The 22,412-nt window shown below is 39.6% G+C and overlaps 3 protein-coding genes across 6 annotated transcripts; 2 read left to right on the top strand and 1 right to left on the bottom strand.

The window, feature by feature from the left end:
• The first annotated feature begins 310 nt into the window (after window positions 1-310).
• Window positions 311-4,665, top strand: fth1b (ferritin, heavy polypeptide 1b). The gene is made up of 5 exons (XM_008412099.3): window positions 311-502; window positions 1,907-2,010; window positions 2,109-2,255; window positions 2,433-2,558; window positions 2,648-4,665. The coding sequence occupies exons 2-5, from the start codon at window positions 1,909-1,911 to the stop codon at window positions 2,804-2,806; spliced, it is 534 nt and encodes a 177-aa protein (XP_008410321.1). The 5' UTR covers window positions 311-502; window positions 1,907-1,908; the 3' UTR covers window positions 2,807-4,665.
• Window positions 4,661-10,713, bottom strand: best1 (bestrophin 1). The gene is made up of 10 exons (XM_008412097.2): window positions 10,363-10,713; window positions 9,819-10,126; window positions 7,960-8,054; window positions 7,448-7,681; window positions 7,145-7,299; window positions 6,965-7,042; window positions 6,731-6,883; window positions 6,571-6,651; window positions 6,331-6,482; window positions 4,661-6,250 (listed from the first exon to the last, which is right to left on the bottom strand). The coding sequence occupies exons 2-10, from the start codon at window positions 9,968-9,970 to the stop codon at window positions 5,164-5,166; spliced, it is 2,187 nt and encodes a 728-aa protein (XP_008410319.1). The 5' UTR covers window positions 9,971-10,126; window positions 10,363-10,713; the 3' UTR covers window positions 4,661-5,163.
• A 119-nt stretch (window positions 10,714-10,832) lies between these two features.
• Window positions 10,833-21,665, top strand: rab3il1 (RAB3A interacting protein (rabin3)-like 1). 4 transcript variants are annotated; one of them, XM_008412092.3, is made up of 13 exons: window positions 10,833-10,959; window positions 11,160-11,479; window positions 15,490-15,673; window positions 15,805-15,900; window positions 16,143-16,220; window positions 16,330-16,566; window positions 16,756-16,866; window positions 18,869-18,997; window positions 19,083-19,195; window positions 19,393-19,416; window positions 20,383-20,482; window positions 20,580-20,646; window positions 20,734-21,665. In XM_008412092.3, the coding sequence occupies exons 2-13, from the start codon at window positions 11,280-11,282 to the stop codon at window positions 20,817-20,819; spliced, it is 1,425 nt and encodes a 474-aa protein (XP_008410314.2). In that variant the 5' UTR covers window positions 10,833-10,959; window positions 11,160-11,279; the 3' UTR covers window positions 20,820-21,665. The 4 variants fall into 4 exon arrangements, with proteins under 4 accessions (XP_008410314.2, XP_008410315.2, XP_008410316.2 ...); XM_008412093.3 differs by lacking the exon at window positions 19,393-19,416; XM_008412094.3 differs by lacking the exon at window positions 16,756-16,866.
• Window positions 21,666-22,412: the final 747 nt, after the last annotated feature.

Here is a 22,412-nt window from a genome sequence, read left to right on the forward strand (position 1 = left end):
TTGCTACATGCCGCTAGTACGGAGCCCCTAAGGGGACACGGAGAAAAAAAAGGAAAGAAATCCCGACTTATTATCTCGAGATCCCGAGAAACTAAGTCGAGATCCCGACTTATCTCGAAAGTCAGGATCTCGAGATATTAAGTCGGGATTTCTTTCCTTTTTTTTTTCTCCATGTCCCCTTAGGGGCTCCGTACGCTGGCGGGCTCTATCGATTAAAATGCATATTATTTGTTAATGTCTAGTAAAGAACGATAATAATGGGAGTGAACGATGATGAGGGATTGCAAATGAGTGTCGCTTAGTTCCTACTGTCAGTGAATGCAACATACTCCATCTTTTGACGTGTTTACATGGTGGGCGCCTCTGCATAACGGTGCGGTGACTTTGAGTAACATTCAGGTGGCGTGTATCTCTTAAACCTTTAATATTAAACATATTGAACTGCAATACAGCTAGTAAATATTACTAAAGTGAGAAGGAGAGTTGGAAATATTCCAAACAGGTAAGTTTATTTATGCTCCTATTAACAGCTTATAGCGGGTTAGCTTCGCATTATTTAGCTAGCATAAGTTAATGCTGGGCTTTTCTGTGAGATTTATGAACATGATTTGAAATTAATGATTTACCAGCTGCAAGTTTAAGATGGAAACCATCCCATAAATTTTATTTATTAATTTAATATTAATAGTTGATGAGCGGTACACTGACAGATGCAGGCCATGTGTGGATCAATACGGATGCATCTAAATGCAATAAAATATGTGAAGTGACTTACAACCATTATATTGAAGTTTTAAAAGACGGGATAATATAAGAAGTAGAGCTTTAAAATTCTATGCAACAGACTGTTTTAAATGTTATCTAATTAGAATATGGAGTTCACCTGTGCTCAATTTCATCTCAAATATAAAACCTGCTGCTTTGCAAAGGCCTCAAAGGTTTGTTGCAGAATATTAGTGAACAAATAGCATCAACACAACAGACGGGGATTAAGCTGTGGAGAACTTTTAAGGCGAAGCAACCGTGAAATTTGTTAAATTACTTGACAATACTGGAAGAAAACCCCATAAAGGCTTTGAATAACTTGAGACTGCCTTACAGCAAGACAGTAAAACCAAAAGTACAACCGGAACCACCATGCAAAAGTTTGTATCAATGGATGTTCATGCGTTGAACAGGTTTTGTTAGATTTGAAAACTGATGTTCTGTGCTTTTTGTCCAAACTTTGGTTTGAGTTATTTTGCAGAGGAGTGGCTCTAAATAGTGGCTTTTCGAACAGAAAATATAAAATTGCATGTCACATGGGCAAAATAATTTGTTTTACATTTTATTTCTTAAGTTTGTCTCATTCTGTTTTGTTTTCTTGTTCTTTTTTGACTGTTTTTAATGTCTGTTCGAAATAAATAAATAAATGAAATGAAATGAAATATGCAAAGCTGATATATTCTCCCAAAGACTTACAGCGGTAATGACAGAGAGAAATTGTTCTACAAAGGGGTACTGGAAGTGAATGTAAATCCATGCCACACTTTTAATGTAAAACAAATAATAATGATTCTTACTTTGCAATCAGGCTCTACTTTGAGTTGGAATGCAACATAAAATCTCAGTGGAATAAATTGATGGTTGTGGTTATAAAGTGACAAAGTTCATGGGATGTAAATACTTTTGCATGCTTTTACCACAATGCTACATTTGCAAATAATGTTATGGTCTGTCTGTGTGAGACTTGTTTGTGTGTGCCACCGGTACAGATAAGTGACCTTTTTCTTCAGATTAGTCCCTTAAATCATCAACATCTCAAAAGTAAACTGTTACATTTTTTTCTTATTCCATCCTGGCGTATTTTGTGTTGGATTTGACCTGCAGACGGTCATTTTCTCATTCATTGCTGTAACCTTGATAGAAATGGCTTCCCAAATCCGACAAAACTTCCATCAGGACTGCGAGGCTGCAATCAACAGACAGATCAACTTGGAGCTGTATGCCTCCTATGTTTATCTCTCAATGGTGAGAAACACTTAAAAGTCACTTTTGTTCTGTATTATTTTAGAATCAAGTGGAAAATGTGTTGCTACTTTATTACCCTATTTTCCCTTTTCTTTAAGGCGTACTACTTTGACAGGGATGATAAATCCCTAGAAAATTTTGCTAAATTCTTCAATGCCCAGTCAAAAGAGGAGCGTGAGCATGCAGAGAAGCTGATGAGTCTGCAGAACAAGCGTGGAGGCAGAATTTTCCTGCAGGACATCAAGGTATGCACAGATACTTTTACTAATCAATGGAAATAAATTATTCTTGTCAGCAGTTGGATCATTTTTAGAATGTGAAAAACCTAATTTCACAATCGGTGGTGCACTTTTGTGTGTTGAAACCAGTCCTCTTGAACATGTACACGAGTTTTGAGTCATCATGAATTATTTGTGTGTTAGAAACCCGATAGAGACGAGTGGGGGAGCGGCCTGGAGGCCTTGGAGTGTGCTTTGCAGCTAGAGAAAAGTGTAAACCAGTCCCTGCTGGACCTGCAGAAAATGGCAGCCGAACACAATGATCCTCATGTGAGAAACGGCCAAGAAGAACGAGCTTTCAGATCTCTCCTTGTGATCTGGTATTTTTCCAATACAACGTCTTTTGTCTTCCTATACAGATGTGTGACTTCGTAGAAACACATTTCCTGGATGAGCAGGTGAAATCCATCAAACAGCTGGCAGACTGGATCTCAAACCTGCGTCGCATGGGCGCTCCTCAGAATGGGATGGCCGAGTACCTCTTTGACAAAAACACCATGGGGGAGGAAACCAGTTAAACTGAGTAGCAAATCATCGTCCATCTTCACCTCTGGGGAAGCATTTTGTGTCAAAATTTCTCAAAATATCATTTCATGTGGCATTATAGCTATTTATGCATCAACCTTCTGTGGCGATATTTAGATAAATATGTGTTTTGAGTTTAGACCATGGCAAAGTAACATTTATCAGTGGTTGTGTGATGGAAAAAAAGTTCACCTTCACACCTGGATTAAGACTACCCTACGTTCTCCAGAATTTACAAAACCATTCAAATCATGGAAAACCTCATTGTAGCGAGGAGGCAAGCAACGCATACCGCTTTGTTAGTACTAGGCACATATAGAACTCCAGAAAAAAATTTTAAATGATCAGTTTCTCTGATTTTAGGTACATGTTTGAGTAAAATTAACATTTTTCTTTTATTTCATGAACTACTGACATGTCCAACCAAAAGTTTTTTATTTGCAGAAAATGATAAATTGTCAAAATCATGAAAAAGGAGTAGCGCTTTCCGACCTAAAATAATGCAAAGAAAACAAGTTCATATTCATTTAAAAACAACAATACTAATGTTTTAACTCAAGAAGAGTTCAGGAATCAATATTTGGTGGAATAACCAGGAGGTTTTCTATGGGGCTCAGTGCAGTGGGCTCTTCATCTTTTCTAGGGCTGAAGTTGTTCTTGCTCCATTGTTGGCTGTCCTGCTGAATGGTGTTGCCACAGGGAATACCCTCACAATCTGCAGAATTTACCTACAATTGTAGGCAGTTTCTGGTTCTAAATTATCACTTTCTATCTTAATGTAGAGCAGTGGTTCTTAACCTGGGTTCGATCGAACCCCAGGGGGTAAAAGTTTGTTTACCTCAGGTAAACAAACTTTAATTTTATCAGCTTTCTGACAGCACAAGAGGATGAACTTAAATGATTTTCTGTGCTGAACTCGGTGGACCAGTGTAATTATTTTTATCTGAGATACTTGGCAAGTGCAGGATCCACACAGAACGTCCCCAAGATGGGTTTTTTGATAATCACCGTTTCAGTTTATTTTTAGTGTTGTGCTGTCTTTATTGTAAAGTTATTTCCGAAAGCCTTCTCATCCTTCTCACCACCCTCCGTATTTAAATGCAGTACCACTAGACATCAATGCAAATTCATTCCATTCATTCTGGACATGAACTTTCAACAATCTTCTTGTTTATATCTGAGGTATATTTGCCTCTAAAACACTAGGATTTATATTCTATATGGATCACAGCACATAAAAAAATCTTCTGCACAAGCGTCATGCGGATTTCTTTTTTATTCTGGTCACAATGCTGCTTCCAGGCTCTTTCCTGTAGAATTTGTAAATAATGTGCTACCACCAGGATGTCTGGAGAAACATTGCTGAACTGCATCATGCATTATACGGACCGCTGACTGTTGAGGATGTGGTGCGGTCTCAGACCAGGGTGAAGGAGAACTTGCTGAAAGATATGCATATTTTCCTACTGTAAAATAGTTTCGCTTATAGCCGATGACAGATTGGTTTCTTTCATTAGCATTAAAGCCATAACCTGCACTTAGAACTGAATTACTGTCTTAGAAACAAAGCCATAAATTTGTAGTCAGTATAGACAGTAAAAATAGTAAGTATTTTATTTAAAGTGATGCATACCCAGGAATCTGGGTAGTTTTTACATCATATATTTTCGAAACTTTGTTCATTATGGAAAAACATTGTTTTGTTGGTATAATTTCCTCATTTTTGATCAGTTTCTTCACAACTTTAAAAGTTTGAGTTCAGTATCCCGTAGTTACTTTACAACATTGAATATTCTTGTCGGACATACAAAAAAGCTTGTCTTATGAAAATAAAGCAATAATATTCAAATGATTTGTGGGGTTTATTTTTATTTAAATAAACAATGATAAAAGTAGCACAGCATGTTATTTAATATATAATTTAATAGCGTACAGATGAGCACAAAGCTAAGAAGTGGGATATAAACAGTTAAGCTTGGTTTTCAGCAGAAGTGTACAAGTTTCTGAAATTTCTTACTGGCTCAGTGTCAGTTCACTTAAGGGGATTTTTGCATAAGAAGTAGGTCAATTCTGAGCTAATTCAGGAAATAGGCTTTAACACAAAGTCCTTAATTTGTAGATGTGGGTTTGACATAATCCAGCAATGTGTCATACATATTGATTTCATATTAGAGATGTAATAAGCTACTTTAATGCTCAGCATGATGGTGCTGGCCTTAAAATGTCTCTTGACATCAACAAACTAATTCAACAAGAGTCACAAATAGCTAATTCCTTTTTTACCATGATGTTTCTTGTTATTTCACTGATTGAACATAGTTCCAGAATCAAATACATAAAAGGCTTCAAATTAGTTCGTTTTTTCCTCAGTCCTGCTCCCTTTCTCTTCCTTATTCATCCCACCGTCCACCAGAACTCCCAGCAGATCCCCCTCAGTCAATGAGATTCCCGAATCATTGGCTGAGTTTTGCTGACTCGCTTCTTGTGAAGGTGCAGATGTAGAAACTGTGTTCATGTTGGTACTCGACCCAGCGCTTCCGCTCCCATTGCTCATCCTCGGATTTGAGGTGAAGTTTCCATGGTTGCTAAAACCACTGTGGCTTGTTCCATTGCAAAGACTTCCTGTTGTGGCAGCGCTGTTGGTGCTTGTTGCATTAATGCTGCCGGAGCTACTGTTGGGATTACAGGGATTTAGTGCCGCTGTGTGAGAGGGGGGAGTGAATGAGAACACTCTTTCACCTCCACCTCCCGTTGCCCGAGCACTCAGGGGTCCTGGCTGGCTGTCAGCAGCTGGGAGGGTTTCTAAAGTGAGGCGAGGGGGAGGAGGGCGTCGGGACAGTAGGCCATGTCCTGGTCTGAGTTTAGATATTGGACAGAGTTCCGGTGCTGGGTCGGGGAAGGAGAACGCTGGTCCACTCTGTGACTCTCCCTCCCCACACAACCAGGGAAATGCAGAAGATGGAGGTGGTGGGAGATGGTTGGGTGTGTCAGGAGCCAGTAACTGGGAACCCACCGTCTGAGGAGCCATGGAGCTGCAGCTGCGATCCCAATCGTTTTGGGTCCGCCGGGGATGCCGAGGGCGAGGCACTGCCGGGGGCACGCAGTGAATTGGTGTTTGGGGGCAGCTGTAAAATCCTGGCCTTTCATACATGGGAACAGTGGAGAAGGCGTAGTCCAGATCCCGGTCCTGGTTCAAAGGGTAGCGGGCTTGAGTAGGGGTCGATGGTGCTTCTGGGTGCAAGTAAAGAGGGAAGCGGTTCAGTGGAGCTCCAGGGCGGCGGCGCAGCAGAGGAACCCGGGACGAGCGAGGAAAGTTTGGGGACTGGACGCCCAAAAGACGACCCAACCCTCCAAGTAGTGGAGTGGTATAGTTGGCTTCTTCATGTTCTTTGATTTGTTCCAAGTTGGACTGGAACTCCATCTCCTCCTTAGGAACACTAGAGGACATCAAGTGCATAATTACCCAGCTGTATTGTATCCTTTGATTGTTTTCCAGGTAATAAACACGTTAGTTTACCTGATATCTAGAGCCGAACCCATGAAGGAGGGCTTACGGTGTTCAGCACTGGCAGGAGTGTAAGGAGGTTGGGGCTCCGACTCGTTCCAGTACATGTCCCTCTCAACCAGTGGCAAGCTGTCGTACATCTCATCCACAGACAAAAGAGACACCTGAGACACAATGGAAACCTCCACAAGTCAAACACCCTAAAAGCCGCTGTCTGTTAGATTTAAAACACAGCTGGGAAATAGTTTGCACCTGCAGGTTTCGATCAACTAGCCAGTTTGTTTCAAAGTCATCATCGTCTTCACCAAAAGGGTTTATGAGTTGCTCTGCCACCTGAGACCATCGAAACAAAAGATCATGTTATTGAAAGCTGAAAGTCAGAAGTGATAATAAGCTTTTAGCTTTGCCTCACCTTCAGCCAGCCAACATAGAAAAAAAACTGCAGCAGGGTAAAAACCGGCAGGTAGAAATCCACATCATGTCCCGGATATCCCTGAGCAGGATCCAGGAACTGTCGGCCGATCAGACAAGCCAGAAAGAAGCTGTAGACCGCAACAGTTGCCACCTAATTGAAAGGCATCAGTCATTTGCTTACCTGCTACACCTGTTATTGAGATCCCCATTGTAGAAAATAAATCCCACTGACCTGAGTGTAGACGAGAGGCAGGCTAATCCAATCATAACCGTACAACTTCATACACTTTGCCCTCAGGCTGTTCAGCTCCTGAATGGAAAATAAAACAAAAACGGTCCAGTTAAAATGAAGGATGTTTATAAGTTACTTCACGTCTAGCCAACAGGCTGATGATGTAAAACAAAGACTTACAGTGAGAATGGCTGTGAGGGCCACATCATTGTTAATGCGACCCTCAGTCCGGGCTCTCAAAGCCAAGTTGACGAACCATGTGCAGGGCACCCAGAACTTGTTATGGGGGGAAGGTAGATCCTCCAGGTGCCTCAGTTCCTCTGAGGTCATCAAACCTGAAAGGAAGAAACATACCATGAAGGTGTGTGACTGTGTTCTTTTATACCACAGGACTGCTGGTACAAAGGTATACACCAAGATTCCTTCAAGACGCGTTGGATGGTTTTCATTTGTAAGCTATTGGATTTCACTGCCATGCCGTACCTGCCTGCACCAAATGCTCAGTGGTTGGAAACCTCTTGTAGACGGCAGTACTGACAGAGCGGTAGATCAGAACTCCTGAGAGGTTGACGTAGCGCATCAGTGTTCTTCGGGTCAGCCTGGCAGTGTCATCGGTCCCACGGACATGGCCTCCTACTAATGCTGCCAAACGGTCTGGCCAGGGTATGTTCTCAAACTGACCCCACCAACGGGAAACAACCAGAGTCACATAGAAACCTGTTTAAAAAAAAAAAATTTATTAACATCAGGGGGTGTGTATTATGCAAAATTCACATTTTGAATTTTTTTGCACTTCCATTTGGATCTCTATTACTTCTAAAAACAGACCTTGCATGTAAAAAAAAAACACTCAGCCACTTTTTGGCAATAAGTTAATGCTTTTTGGTGTCTCGAACATGAACCGTTTTAAAAATGTTCCAAATGTAATGTCACTGCCCCTCACCTGTTCAAGGAAGCACAACAGTTCACCTTTAAAACCACCAAAACCAACTCACCCAACACAAACGACACAGGGATGAGTTCTGCATAGCGATCACAATATATCGACAGCTTCTCAAACAGCCTCTTCTGCTCACTGCTTAGTAGAAACCTGGTGGGAAAAAAAAGAAAGAAAAAGTTCATCCATAAGCAGTGAGGGTCTGACCAGTTACCCCAACATGTGTGTTTTTGGACTGGAAAGAATCCACCCATGCCAGCTCTACAGAGAAAGTCCTTAACTAGGATTTGAACCCATGACCTTTTTTGATGTGAACAGTCCTGCAGAATATATTTTCAATTTTAATTTCAGTTTCTTGTCAGTGGTTCTCAGTTTGTGTGCTGAAACTCTCGTAAGGGGCTTACGGGCTTCTGTCAAACATAATTTTTCTTTGAAGAGATTTGCCCAAGTAGCAACATAGCAAGTGGTCACAAACAAGCTTTTTTTCTTTACATAATCCTCCTATTTTGTGTCAGGAATGTTTTTAGAAATGTACGCCAAAACGTCTTTTACATCTGAAACTTTACCTAATATTTACTGTTGTCTAAGCTTTATGCTTAATAATAAAACTATTGACTGTCCTCAATTGTTCAGGACAATGTCTGAACCAGCTTATTAAATGACTGACTATTGAGACTTAGGAAAGATATTCACTCGATTTACGTTCAGGCCGGTTCAAGGCCTCTTAATCCTTAAACCTGCAGGGACTGTTCACTCAGAGGCCCTTCAAAATATTCTTGACTGATGTTTTTGCCGTAACCCTGAAATGTTTTGCTAAAAGAAGTGTTGACTGAATGCCTGTAAATATGAGTCAATGTACAATCCTGTGGATCTGCATTTACCCCTTTACAGACTGTTTTTCTTTTCTCATATGTACATTTCTACATCTTCGACTTAAGCAAAAAACAAAGTATTTTAAAGAGAGGATTTTATTTCCCACATGAAAAATCCTTCCAAATACCTAAACTAATTACCCCTTATACAACCTGACTGACTAGTCTTTTATGTTATGGAGGAACTTTGGCCCACTCTTCTGTGGAAAATAGTCTTAGTCTTAACATTTTTTATGTCACTTCTTCTTAGACTGTCTATTTACAAATTTAGAACATCTTATAAGTTAATTCTAAATATTTTTGTGTCCAACTAAAAATAAACTTGGATTTTTAGTTGATGATTACATATTTGAAACCCTGACTGTGAAACAGCTTCAGGCTAAAGCTGGTATTTTATCTAGGATAGATATTTCTTTGTTGTGTTTGTAGTTTTATTTTTATTATGGCTGAGCAGCACAACATTAGCTTTTATTTATGAAATCCTTCATTTCCTGTGCAGATGTAAATGATAGAATTTGTGTGTGCTTTCTGTTTCTTTAATTAAATAAATAGTTGGAGTGAATAATAATCAATATAATCATTGATTATGCTGATATGTATACTATGTATTGTTTTTATGCTTGAATAAGTAAGAGAAATATTCAAAATCTGCTTTGCTTTTTCCACAAAATGATGTAATCACTAAGTGGGCTAGGAAACAAATTCATTCTTCAGAGGGAATTTTTATAACTCATGTAATCAAAATAGTTGATTGATTATAATGCTGTTAATTCACACACACAAATATATTTTAAGATAGCACATCTACATTAAAAAAAATTTAAAAAACCTAGACCTGTTTCTAAAATGGATAAAAAGAACAAACTGCTGCTGTCAATGTGAGAGGAAACGCCTGATTTTCTTACATATTTAATAATTACTATTATGCAGAATCCATCAGATTGCAGTAACATGTACTTGTTCCTTGTGTTTCTCATACATATTCAATAACCAAGCATCACACGTCATTATTAGAGCTTTTTTCTGCATTAATACAGAATCCTACCTGTAAACCACGCTGAAGAAGTAATACAGCACAGTGAAGATGATGAGCTCTCTATACAGCAGTTTGTAGATGCTGCCTTTCCATCGCAGGAGCAGGTGAAAAAAGGTCCCCAATCCTGCATCAGCAACTCTTCGAGAGTATGTCACTGTCATTGCTGTTTTTCACTGCTTCTTCTAGACCAATCTGCAGGCAGAATGTGGTCTAACATGAGAGAACCCGGTGGATGGAGCGTCTTTGTTTTTTGGGCTTTGCTTGATTTCAGCTTCAGTGTTTGAACTGGAACTCATAAGCCCAACCTGGCAACAAATCTACAAAAAACGAACAGACACTTTTATTATTCTAAAGATTTACCTGCGTTATGAGCCGATATTTAGCACATTGCTCTAATACAAAACACATTTTATTTAGTCAATCTGTCATTAAATAAGTGATTTTATTTAATGTTTTTCAAATCAATCTGCTAAAACACACCACAAAGGTGCCTTTTAAAGTTCACCTTTCAAAGTTTTACTACTTAACGCTCCGAACCGACTGATGCACTCACCAGTAGGAGAATGAAAACGCCTGGTCATCCTACTTGTTGTTGCTCGAGACGTGGGACGGCAGAGCCCAGGGACAATGTTGGAAACGGGAAAGAAGGTAAGGAAAAAGTAAGCAAGGCTCTCCCACACCTCCGGTCACTTGATGTGTTAATCTGTCTGTGCAACAAAGCTGCATTGTGAGGCCAGATCCTGCTAATCTGAGCAAATCTGAGCACCCCACTGCTGCCACAAATAGACATGAATGTCGAGTGCTATGATCTAACACTGAGGAGCATATCTTTCATGTTAATTCATACACACACATATAAATTTTACTATACTAAAAAAAATACTGAACATATCATTATCTTGATTTGTTTGACTGAAGCGGCTTTGAGCCTTCAGGTGAAAACTATGTTCGGCCCCCTCAGCTGGAAGAAATGTGTACAGCTGAGTTGTTACTGGTCAGCAGAGGTTAGCGATTAACCCTTCCTGCCAAAGCAGGAGACTCAGATCAGGGCGAACTGCGGCGAGTTTGGTGAGCTAAACTCACAGGATTAACTAAGCAGAAAAGTGCTGTTTTACATATTTTTGTGCTCTGGCAACAAGAAATCATGCTGGTGAGTATTTACTTTGTATCTTTTAGTTATAAAACTATTTCAAACATGTAGATTTAGAGTGTTTTACAAGTGTGGTGCTTAACTTTCGTCTGATTATCTGAAAGAAATGTATTCCTTCAGCATAACTCGTGAAGAAAAAAAGCATTTCACCCTGTTGTGTGGATTTTAAGGTATTGTTTTTGACTTTCTTCTCTGTCAAGTGCTAAAAAAAAGTATATCCAGTATATCCAGCTCAGTTTCAACAATTTGCCGAAGTAAGTCTTCACAAAGGATAACTTGCTGCTTCTCACTTGGACTGCTTGGGAAAGAGAGAGAACCACATGGATGCTTTCGAGGGAATTCACAGCGTCCGTATTTCCTCATCTCCACCGACTTCAGCCTCATCCGCCCCAGGGTATGAAGTCCTGAAGGCAGGTCGGTCGGGAATAGCAGTCTACTCCTCTCCAGTTTTCTTTGGGACATCTGCAGTCAAACACCAGTCCAGCAGGGTCACTGCGGAGGAACGCTGTGTTGTTGGACAGTAAGTGTCACTTTCTGAGCAAACAGTGGCAAAAAATCTGCAGAAGGGAAAAAATGTTTTATTTGCTTAAATGCCTAAATTGAAAGTCTATGCTAACATGGCAGTGGCAGTATTTGATAAGGGCGGAGTGGCTTTCTGCCCAGGGCGGCACATCACATGGAGGGAAAAAAATAAATAAACAAAAGTTATTCAAGTTTCTTTTGGCTATTTGGATGTTCAGTTAGTGGAAATAAAAAATGCCATTAGGTTATGTAAGCACTGTAAAGGCATCCTGCTGTACAGCAAGAGAGGTATGCTTTTACGTAGCAGGTGGTGGGCGGTACGCGCTGCTTAAAAATCTATTATTGTGTTGTTCCACAACAGAGCGAGACTGTGAGTGACGTGTAGAGAGCTTTGCACTTGTTGAACATTTTAAACCAAAATGATGTCACGCCTCAAATCAGAAACAACTTTGCTCAGGGGAAGAATCAGCCTCAGCTTCAATATCTCTTGCTTTTTTTTTTTTTTAGCACAATGGAAAAACATGTGGGAATCTAAGTTTCTGAAATAAAACGTGATTTTAAAGTGGGATAGACAGTGAGTGCCATATGAGTTTATGTCCTTCTGGTTATATGTTAATATTTCTGGTAAATTAGACATGGAAGTAGATTTTATTTCCACTGAATGCTGTTGTGTTGGGCCCCAGAAGGAGATGCTTGCCCAGGGTGCCAACTAAAGGGTTCCCTCCATTTATTAGCTCAAGCCAAAACAAATGGAGTTAGGATTGATCAAGTGTCTTTGAGCCGGTTTATGGCTCTGTAATCCTTGCATGACACGTTTTTCTTCATGTTTGTGGTTTTCACCTTGATATTAAAGTTTAGCATTAAACAATAAATATCCTGGACTTGAATTGTGCTTTAAATCTGCGCCTGTTTTGTACTGTGACAGTGTCTGTGCCTGCTGGGATGAGTCTGACGGGAAACTGGGAGTGGAGGTGCTGTCATGTGACCAGAGAGGAGGGCAGAAGAAGAGGAGAAAGTTGTTTTCTGTCTAAAGAAATTATTTTTTTTTTTACAGGACCTGCTGAACGGCACACTAGGAACGTATTGAAAGCCAACGTGCTGTACCGTTTTTCTTTGCCTTTTTTGTTTTTGTGTCCTGCTCCTTCACTGCCGCCGCTGCTTGTTCTTCTTGTCGACGTCAGCGTCCGCATTCCTCCGCTGTGATTTAAAACGGCTGGGATTAGTTTCAGCGAAACTAGCTACCCTTAGCTCACTTTGTTCCGTCGTTTAGTTGTCTAACAACGAGAAGCGTGGGGGGGAAAAAAAGGAGGAAAAGGGGAGGCTGACACGCGTGAGGACACCAGTGGGGGTATTTGTCTGCTGTCCTGGACTCTGACAGGGTAAGGCTGCCTGGGCATTAAAGATTAAAGAATTGGGACTGACAGCTAACTAGCTCAGACTGCTTAAAAACCTTATCGATCCATTCTTTGACTCAAACTTGGAATTTAAATATTACTAGAACACGACATTCAAAGGCTGCGAATGCAAAATCAAAAGTTTACCAAACTGTGGTTCGGGGTTCCTCTCTGGTCCGAGGCTGGGGGGAAAAGATGCCAGATATTAAAGCTAGAACATGTCAGTAAATACAAAGGGTTATATGTCAATCCAGGTTGTTTCATATAAAGAATTTTTTTTAAATGCTGAAAGGAAATCCAAATACTCAAACGATACATGCGTGATGAAATCATGTGTTCAGGTTAAAAATTAAAACGGTTACGGTGCTGTAAACGCTGAAGTTTCTCCAGGTCAGTTCACATTGCCACCAACTGAGATTCACTTTGTTGCTCTCACACCTCTAAGGAAATAATGGTGTTGGTGTATTTTCTTTCTTACACAAATGACAATTGTCATTCTGAATTTATAAAAATAAATCCCCAAATCTCATTTAATTTAATTAAGTTATTTTTATAGGGACTTTGTACATAAACATCATTGCTGCAATTGTAAAAAAATTTCATTGCAGTCCGCTGCATGGAAAAATTGTGCATTATCTGAAAACGTCATATTACACTTTATTCTCAATTTATTTTTGCTCTAAATCCCTATTTAGGCCAGTTGATTCTAATTAAACGTGATAGATTGTAGACCAAAACACGGTAAGAATGAGTGATATTTATTGAAGACATGAAATGCACATTTTCTTATTAAACTCAGATTTGCACTCATTCTAGGAGTAGATCACAGTTATCTCAGTGATATCACAACAAGAATAATGTTGCTGGTTCTGATGCAGAAAAACACTGAAAACTCCAGAACCTTGATCCCAGTATGCACGCACTATTCAGAAGGAATGAGGGGGAAAAAAAGAGATAAATAATACTTTATGTATGCATGCCTTCTCAATGTGAACATTTTAAAGTGCAGCCTGGGATACAAAATCACCTTTTTTCCTTTTCTGTTTTTGTTTTTGCGGGCACGACAGCTGAAGCATAATCAATGGTCTGAAAATGACTTTTAAGTTTTTGATTGTTAAAGGTGAAACAAAGAGTTCCTATTGAAGATGCAAACTCACAGATGGTGTGAAATGTGCTTTGAGCGAGTTTTATGTACTGTCACAAGAAGCTGGCAGCCAAATGACAGAAATAGAACTATAGAACATTCAAAATTCATGTAAATATAAACCGTGTTTTTCATTCTAGGGTATGCGTGTTTAAACATATCGGTTCAGTTATGTAATCATTTTGTCTCGGGATATGCACAAATGTCCTCAAATATATAACTTTAATGGAGACTAGGTGGCCCAATATAACATTTTAAAGCTTTTCTATAATCTCCCTCACCATTTTCAGCATTGTGCTTGGTGGTGAGATGAACCAGATTTCTCATCTAGTCTTATTTGTCACACTTCCAATTGCTTTAATCTTTTTAATTAACACTTTAATGGTTGAATCTACAGAAGTTTCTGTTCCTGTCCCAATCTTCTGATCATTACATATCTGTTCAAACTGTTCAGTTTTAAAAACTGTAAAGCACTAGAACAAGTCAAACTTTTTCAGCTTGATAAAGTCGGGATTTATCACACTGTGCAATGGTGCAATGGACGACATCAGGCTGTACCAACTGTTACTGGAGCAGAATCGCGTCATAAAAGACCCATTAGTCCAACAATGAAAGGAAAACGAGTTATGGGTGTTAACGATCTTATTATTAGCGTTGACTCAGAGAAGAATGAGATGAGGACAAGGAGCAATAATCAGACGTTTGTCACAAGAGCACTCACACTCCCAACCTATGGTAGGTTGTTTAAGGTCAGGAGAATATTATCACACTGAATGGAGACATATTAAAGCAAAACCTTGACATTTTCTGAAAAAATTTCCTCCAATCAGAACCTTGAAGAAGGTTGTGTTTTTGTGTATCTCGTATTTTAAAAACTGAGAGAACTGTGCCTCTGTGTCACGTCATTGTTATTTCTCAGGGAAACAGGAAGTCATGGCTTTCTAATTAAATACGCCAATCAGTTTAAAGTATACATCTAAAAACTTCAGCTCTGTTCATTTTTTATGAACTCCGAGGAGTAATTGTGGCAATAATTTTGCTTAAATAATCCCCGACTAAATAAATGTGCTCAAAGTTCAGTGTGAGGATATGCTACTGCAATAAAAATAGAATTTATATTACAGCTTTTTACACATCTTTATACCAGATATCCCAGCAACTGTTTTATATTATCTGTTGACGTAAGTAGGTTAGTAAGGGAAAACGTGTTCCTCTTTTTTGAGCAGTAAAGGTTTCTACAAATTATTGAACTCCATGGCTGTAGATATAAGAACACCAGGGCTAGTTTTCTGTATTTCAAATAATTTAATGACGCCAAATGTTTGGAGGTGTTGAGGTGGTAAATAAAAATCTTTGTGAAACAGCATAACACAATCTCTTTCTGCACAAGTACTCAACACAACAACTTTCTATTCCCCTTTGACGTTAGTATTTTCCTGAAGAGTTTATGATGTTGTGTTTTTGTTGCAGGTTGGTAGATCTGGATCCAGAACCGGTGACCGTAGTGGAGGGAGGAAGCCGGGATGGGCCCGTCTCAGGCAGGCCGCACGGCGATCTCTGCCGGCTCCGCAGCTCCTCACTGGAGATTAAAGAAAAAGAAATCAGAGAGAAGGGGTCAGAGATCCTCCGGGAACAGCTGGACGCAGCAAAGATGGTATCGTAACCTAGTGTTTGCACGCGTGGGCATACCGAATATAGTTCAAAATGGGTGGGAAGAAAAAGCTGACCATGCAGATGTTCTTCGCAGTGAAATGTGTTTCTGTCGTTTGCCTCTTCGCATCTCAGGAACTGAAACTAAAAGACAAGGAGTGCGAACGTCTGTCGCAAGTCAGGAATCAGCTGGAGCAGGAGCTGGAGGAGCTGACTGCCAGTCTGTTTGAGGTCAGCAGCCTTCGCCGCTTTCTGCTGACTGGACTTTAACTCTGCTAGCTGCTGACTGGGAGCCACGCTGTTTCAGTTATGGAATGAGCGCAGACGCTGGCGTTTCAATCTGCATACATTTATTTCCTCAGTATTTCTCAGGAGAAACAAAAAAGGGTCATCAGCAAAAAAAATTTTAAATGCTGGAAAAATGTAGAAATGCATTGACTTATTTTATTCATGTGGTGACTTTATGTCGACAGGAAGCCCATAAGATGGTGCGTGAAGCGAATGTGAAACAAGCAGGGGCAGAGAAACAACTGAAGGAGGCTCAAGGAAAGGTGTGCCAAGTTATTGTTTATTTCCACGTCTTAAATGAGGCCTTTTGTCCACTTTGCTCTCCCATTTCACACAGTTAGTGAACATTTATGTCTGGGTTTTGTTTCCCAGATTGACGTTTTGCAAGCGGAGGTGACTGCGCTCAAAACTCTGGTGCTGACGTCCACTCCTTCCTCACCGAACCGGCAGCTGCATCCCCAGCTGCAGTCGTCGGGCTCCAGGGGTTCCCACAGGCGCGGTGCGGGCCACATCCGCACCAACAGCGTCGGCACAGCCTTCCAGACCTCGTCTGGAAAACCAGAACCTTCTACTGTTTCCATTCAGTCTGTGGCCACAGAGGAGCGAGAGGTAAGTGGGAGAAACTTTTTTTTTTTTTTTCCCATAACTTGTGCATTCCTTTTTTCCTCTAGCTTCATCTCCTTTTCAGTCAACTCCGTCGCGTAGAGTTGAGTTCTCTTCTCGTTTTCCTTCTGCAGCCACTAACCTCTCCCTGACCTGTTCTTCCTGTCTCCCGCTGGTTTTCTCTTCCTTTCTCAGCCTGCTGTCCCTGCTCTCCTCTCTCTGATTCTCTGTCTGCTGCCAGGCCAGCCAATCAGTCTAAATGCTGGCCAGGACCAGGGAGAGGGGATAGGAACTGATAGCAAACAGGTAACCTGCTCGTAAGACATTCATTCGCTGTACACATGTGTCAAACTCAAGGCCCGGTCCGACTCAGCTTTTTTATGTGGCCCTTTAGATTTTAAAAATTATGTTTTCAATCAAATCAATGCAGTTTTTATCTGTTTACTGTCAAATTATATCAATCAGTCCCTCTGGATTTTTGAGAACTATAGTAGAAATTCACACAAATAAACAAATCCCCGCACATACATAATTGGGAGTTTATTGTAGATTTTATTCAAAAATTGTCAAAAATGTTCTTACTTGTACTAAACAGTTGCCTCCACTTTAATTGATGTCAGATTTTAGTCCAAGATCTATACGAATAATAAAAAGTCACATTTACTGTCATAAATAAGTGCAAATATTTCCAAATTAGTACCAGAAACACTTTGATTTTTATTACAAAAAACTGTCACGAAATCCTGGAAGGACTGAAAAGTTATTTAGTAATATTACTTAATTTTAAGAATTCATTGATATTTTAACAGTTTGTGAACAGGTTTTATCAACACATTCTGGCACAACCGGTCCTTTAAGAGCATTCATGATCCTGATTTGGCCCAAAACGAAAATGAGTTTGACACCGCTGCTGCAGTGTGTCATGTGTTGCGAGTGCAATTTTTCTAGTTCCAGGTTTTTAAATGCATCATTAAAAGTTTAAGCCTGAAGGATCAGAACACATGGGAAACATATTTTGCTATTAAATATAAAAATTGTTATCAGAACCTTTTAATAATGACTGGCTGAACATCTTACAGTTACGTTACCATAGCAATCGCTCGTTTTTTTTGTTTTTTTTGTCAACGAAAGTTTAATACGAGCGTCATAGAGATCCAATGATTAAAAATGAGATGTAAATATTAGGTAAAAGGAACAGATGTAATGTTAGTCGTGTGGCTACTGAGACTGAGTGTTACTGAGCAGAGATGAAGGTCATGTGATTCCAGTGAAGGATCTCATGATTAAAGAGGAGACACGCTTCTGGACTGACGTAAAAAAACAATTCCTCCACACTGCTTCACGCTTTCAGGAGCTTATGGTGCTTAGAGAACGTCCTCCTGCAATAAATGCAAAGCCAGATTCTTAATTTAATGTAGAATCTTTATTCGATTTTTAGTTTTTGAAACAATATCACTTCTGTTCCATAAGTAACTTTCCTTACGGAGGTCTACAAGGGCATTTCAATGTGAATTAATATATTAAGGATGGTCAAAAGGGACTAAAGTAAATGAATACATCGTTAAAACATTAATTAAATGCACCATAGAGTAAATGTTTAAATTAAATGTTTGAATTAAGTATTTAATAAACAATTTATAAAGTTATTAAATTGTTAAATTCAAACATAATTGGATCCTTTAAGCTGTTTCTGTGATGTAACTGAGAACTACCAGAACCTTGAGTCCTTCCAAGACTTTGCCATCATTTTTGTGATCTTTTGTTTTTAATTAATTTATTTATTTTTTGCTATCAAAATCACCAGTTTTGTGGCGCTACTCTAGAAATATTTGCGAGGAATTTTTGCTATATTTTCCCCCCTTTAAGTCCCTTCCAAAATATAGGGAAAGAAAAGAGATGAAAAGATGAAAAAACAGATTGGACACAAACATTACAATTTCTTAGAGAACTGAAATAGCTCAATTTTTGCTACAGCCCACATCGATCACAGACTAAAAGTTAACATCACGTCAGAAATACTGCCACCTACAGGTGGGAGTTAGCACTGACTTAAACCCAAAGTTTTTGTGTGGAAAATTTGTAATAAATTCACAATTATGCATTAGCACAAAATAGTGTGCGTTTTTTTTTTTTAATCTTGGCACATAAATATATTCTTTTAAACATAAAATTATTTCTTTTTTCATGTAAACCTTTTCTATCTCATTCTAACTTGCCAATTAAAGGTGGCTCATGTTACATTGTCGCTTCATGACTCGGGTAGTCGGTTCACTGACTGTGTTTGCGACTGTGTGGTTTCTCTCCGCAGATGGACTCGGTTCTGTTTGCAGAGTTCTTGTTGTGGAGGGAACATCCGAGCCTGGACCGATCCTCCGCCTTCCTGAGCCGAGTTTACCGCGAAGACATCGGGCCGTGTCTCTCCTTCACGAGATCAGAGGTCAGAGCCTCGCTGCCTCCCTTACAGAAGCCAAACGTTGCTCCTCTCATGAATATGTGGATATTTGACTGGCTGTTTTCCACAGCTGTCCCAGCTGGTCCAGAGAGCAGTGGAAAACAACTCCCTGACCATCGAACCTGTGGCCATGTCGGCTTTACCGATGGTGAAAGCATCGGCTTTAGAGTGTGGAGGTCCTAAGTGAGTTTGCTTGTTTGTAGCGATTGGCGTTCTGTCCTCTGTTTCACTACCTGCTGGTTAAATCGTTATCACTGTTTTTGGTTTGGGCTCCTTCACTGATGATTTCTGACCCTGTAGCTGTACGTTTTGCACTCTGCGGTTGAATCCGTGGGCACACTAATAGTCACTGTCTCATCTATAATCTTTGTCTTTTCCAGTGGATTTAGGGCTTCAGTAGAGACGTAAGTCCTCTCAGGAATCAGTCAAACTTTATAATTTGCACTAACTTGTGTTTTTGTCTCCTCATCCAGATTTAAGTGTTAAAAATCTAATCTTTAAACTCTGCATGCCTTTGCAATCTACGGCCATTTCCTTATCTTTCTGTGACTAACTCTCTGTTAGTGTTTATCTTTTCGTGAATGTCTTTTAAAATAACTCATCTCTGTTCAGAAGAAGTGTTTGTACTGTTTTAACTTTTTCACATTTTGTCATTTCACAATCAAACTTCATTGTATTATATTGGGATCGTATGCGACACATCGGCACAAAGCAACAGTGAAGACAAAAGATACATTTTTTTGGTTCCTTTTTTTCCTAAATCTGAAAAGCATGACTTGGATTTGTGTTCAATCCTTTTTATGCTGATACCCTTAAATACAATTGAATTATTTAATTATATTATATTAAATACAGCTGTTCAGTTAAGAAGTAAGAGGTTTGTTCAAGAACATCATTGAACAAAACAGTAGACCATTAATATATGGCAATGTTTATAGCAGATTTAGGTTATAAAACAACATCCAGAGCTTTAAACACCTTATTCAGGCCAAGATGACCATGGAAACTCTGCAGAGTAACTACGTGTGTGAATTTGTTAACAGGACATCAGCTGTATGCACCACAAACCTGGCCTTTGTGGAACAGTGGCGAGTAGAGAAACACTGTTGAAACGGCAAAAGAAGTTTCATTTAATGTTTGCCACGCAGGTGTATAAATCACCCCAGAAATTGTGAAAACTCTTTTTTTTCCCCTACCACTTCACAATTTTGCTCCACTTTGTTTTGACCGTCTCATAAAATCCCAACAATTCTTCAATTTGTGGTTTCAAAATGACAAAATGGTCAAACAGTGCAGAGTTTTGACGCTCTATTAAATACTGACTGTTGACACTGTTGATATGTCTTAACAGCTGATTTGTCTGCTTGCAGAAAATGCGCTTTGAGCGGCTTGTCACGAGTCTGCCAGCATCGCATCAAGCTGGGAGACAAGGGGAGCTACTATTACATCTCTCCATCAAGCCGAGCTCGGGTAACCACTGAGAGTTAATCTCAAAACTAAATTAGAAATCGTTCCCTTGCTGCCGTGGAGAGCCACAGAGTTTAAATACTTCTTGTCATCTTTCCAGATCACGGCTGTGTGTAATTTTTTCACGTATATTCGGTACATCCTGCAGGGCTTAGTGAGACAAAATGGTAAGTTAACACATACGCATCTGTTTACTAGCTTTTTTTTGCTAACTTTGATCTCGTCTGATGGCGTATTTTTCCATCACGTTTCAGCGGAGCAGATATTCTGGGAGGTGATGCGACTTCGCAGAGAGATGACCGTCGCTAAGCTGGGTTTCTACCTGACGGACCAGGGCTAAATGACTTCCCAGCCAGACTGAGTCCTGATTAGTCACAAGTCTGGGAGTTAGAGAAGTCTGATTTCAGTTCGTGACCAGATTGTACATCGTTAGTGAAGGGAAGCAGGAAATGTGCTACGTTTTGGGAATGTGACGAGAAAATCAAACCACCTGCTGCATTATGACCTGAAAATGATTATGGGGTTATTGCGGCGGTATCCCCCCCCCCCCTGTTGTCTCCACTTATGGGCTCCATTAGGAAATGGGAAGGGTATTATCTGCTAAAGAAATGTTCTGCAGAACTTCTTATCGGAGCTCAATAGATGTATTGTTAGAGTGACCCAGCAGACCAGAACCACTCCACGGAGTTTGTCTCTTACTTGAAAAATTCAGCGACATTCAACACGTCTTCCTACATCTTCAGTCTCTGGTGTGTGCATGCACTTCCTGCTCTGCATGAAAACATCATAAAATAGTCACCTTCAGCCTCTTGCAGCTCCATGTGGTTCCTTCATTTAATCAGACGTGTTCTTATTAATCACACCTTTACTCTCAGCAGTCACAGCTTTTACGTTGTACAGAAGATAAGAGCTTTATTGCAGTTAATTACAATGCTTCAAATGTACATTTGCACTCTTCAATGAACAGAACTATAAACAAGCCATAAATTACATAGCCATATTAGATCATGATTTACCTCAGAGTGTAAATTTGTTATAGTAGCCCACTTTTGTTTTGGGCTAACAAAACATGAAGGATTTAGTGTGCAATACTTGCTTCTTGGCCAAATTACTGTCTTTTTTTTAAGTCAATGTAATGATGAGTAACTATGGAAACACTCCAATAAACATAAAGCACTGTTGCTTATATGTGTGTTAATGACAGAGTTGTTTATTTCACTCTAATTGCAGCACTCAGAGCGTGTTTCCTTTGAGGTTCATTTGCAAGAGCTGCTTGTCAGAGCAGGCCAGAAGTATATGCAAACTAAGCTTTTCCTTCTGCCTTTTGTTGGATCCTTGTTCCCTACCTTCTTTTTTGTGCTCTTTATTCTTTTATTCGTGTCTTTACGTCTTACTTGCCTCTCCACCCTCCACCACTGTCCTTCCTTTCGCCCGACTGTCCTTCCTTCTTCCCTGCACCTTTATATCCTTTTAATTTTTTTTGTTCTGTTTCTTATTTTGTACCTTCTTGTTTCCTTCTTATATAGATATTTTCATTAGACGCTAAAGCTGTAGAAACATTTATCATAAATGTATAGGAACCCTATAGTATTTTATATTTTGAGGTAAGTGCAAATGACTTGCCTCAAGCTCTGGAAATCTTTAGAAAAGTCTAGAAATTTGGCCTGAAAATTAGTAAAAACCATAAACTTTCAAATTTGCTTTCAAATTTTTTCTCACTAAAAATAATTACGTGTGTACTGTGAGCATAAAAAGGAAAAATGTGTGTTCTGGATCACACTTGATTCACAGTGTAACACTGTTTACATAGAATCTCAATAAGTAATTGCCAGTTCAGCTCTTTTAACCACAGCGACTTAATCTTGACCCCACCTTCCTTACTCCACCTACAAGGAGTGTTTAAATATTCGGGGTGTAGTTTCACCTCAACAGC

This window comes from Poecilia reticulata, chromosome 6 (assembly GCF_904066995.2).
Source record: "Poecilia reticulata chromosome 6, P_reticulata-male-v2, whole genome shotgun sequence".
Classification (NCBI taxonomy): Eukaryota; Metazoa; Chordata; class Actinopteri; order Cyprinodontiformes; family Poeciliidae; genus Poecilia; species Poecilia reticulata.

Bases quoted from the DNA above. Each gene is read 5' to 3' on its own strand.
- best1 (XM_008412097.2), bottom strand. From the start codon at position 9,970: ATGACAGTGACATACTCTCGAAGAGTTGCTGATGCAGGATTGGGGACC. The intron at 7,682-7,959 runs GTGAGTTGGTTT...TTTTTTAAACAG, and splicing joins CCCTGTGTCGTTTGTGTTGG to GTTTCTATGTGACTCTGGTT. The intron at 6,483-6,570 runs GTGCAAACTATT...ATTGTGTCTCAG, and splicing joins TAGTTGATCGAAACCTGCAG to GTGTCTCTTTTGTCTGTGGA.
- fth1b (XM_008412099.3), top strand. From the start codon at position 1,909: ATGGCTTCCCAAATCCGACAAAACTTCCATCAGGACTGCGAGGCTGCA. The intron at 2,256-2,432 runs GTATGCACAGAT...TTTGTGTGTTAG, and splicing joins TTTTCCTGCAGGACATCAAG to AAACCCGATAGAGACGAGTG. The intron at 2,559-2,647 runs GTGAGAAACGGC...CTTCCTATACAG, and splicing joins CCGAACACAATGATCCTCAT to ATGTGTGACTTCGTAGAAAC.
- rab3il1 (XM_008412092.3), top strand. From the start codon at position 11,280: ATGGATGCTTTCGAGGGAATTCACAGCGTCCGTATTTCCTCATCTCCA. The intron at 11,480-15,489 runs GTAAGTGTCACT...TTTTTGTTGCAG, and splicing joins GAACGCTGTGTTGTTGGACA to GTTGGTAGATCTGGATCCAG. The intron at 16,567-16,755 runs GTAAGTGGGAGA...TTCCTTTCTCAG, and splicing joins TGGCCACAGAGGAGCGAGAG to CCTGCTGTCCCTGCTCTCCT.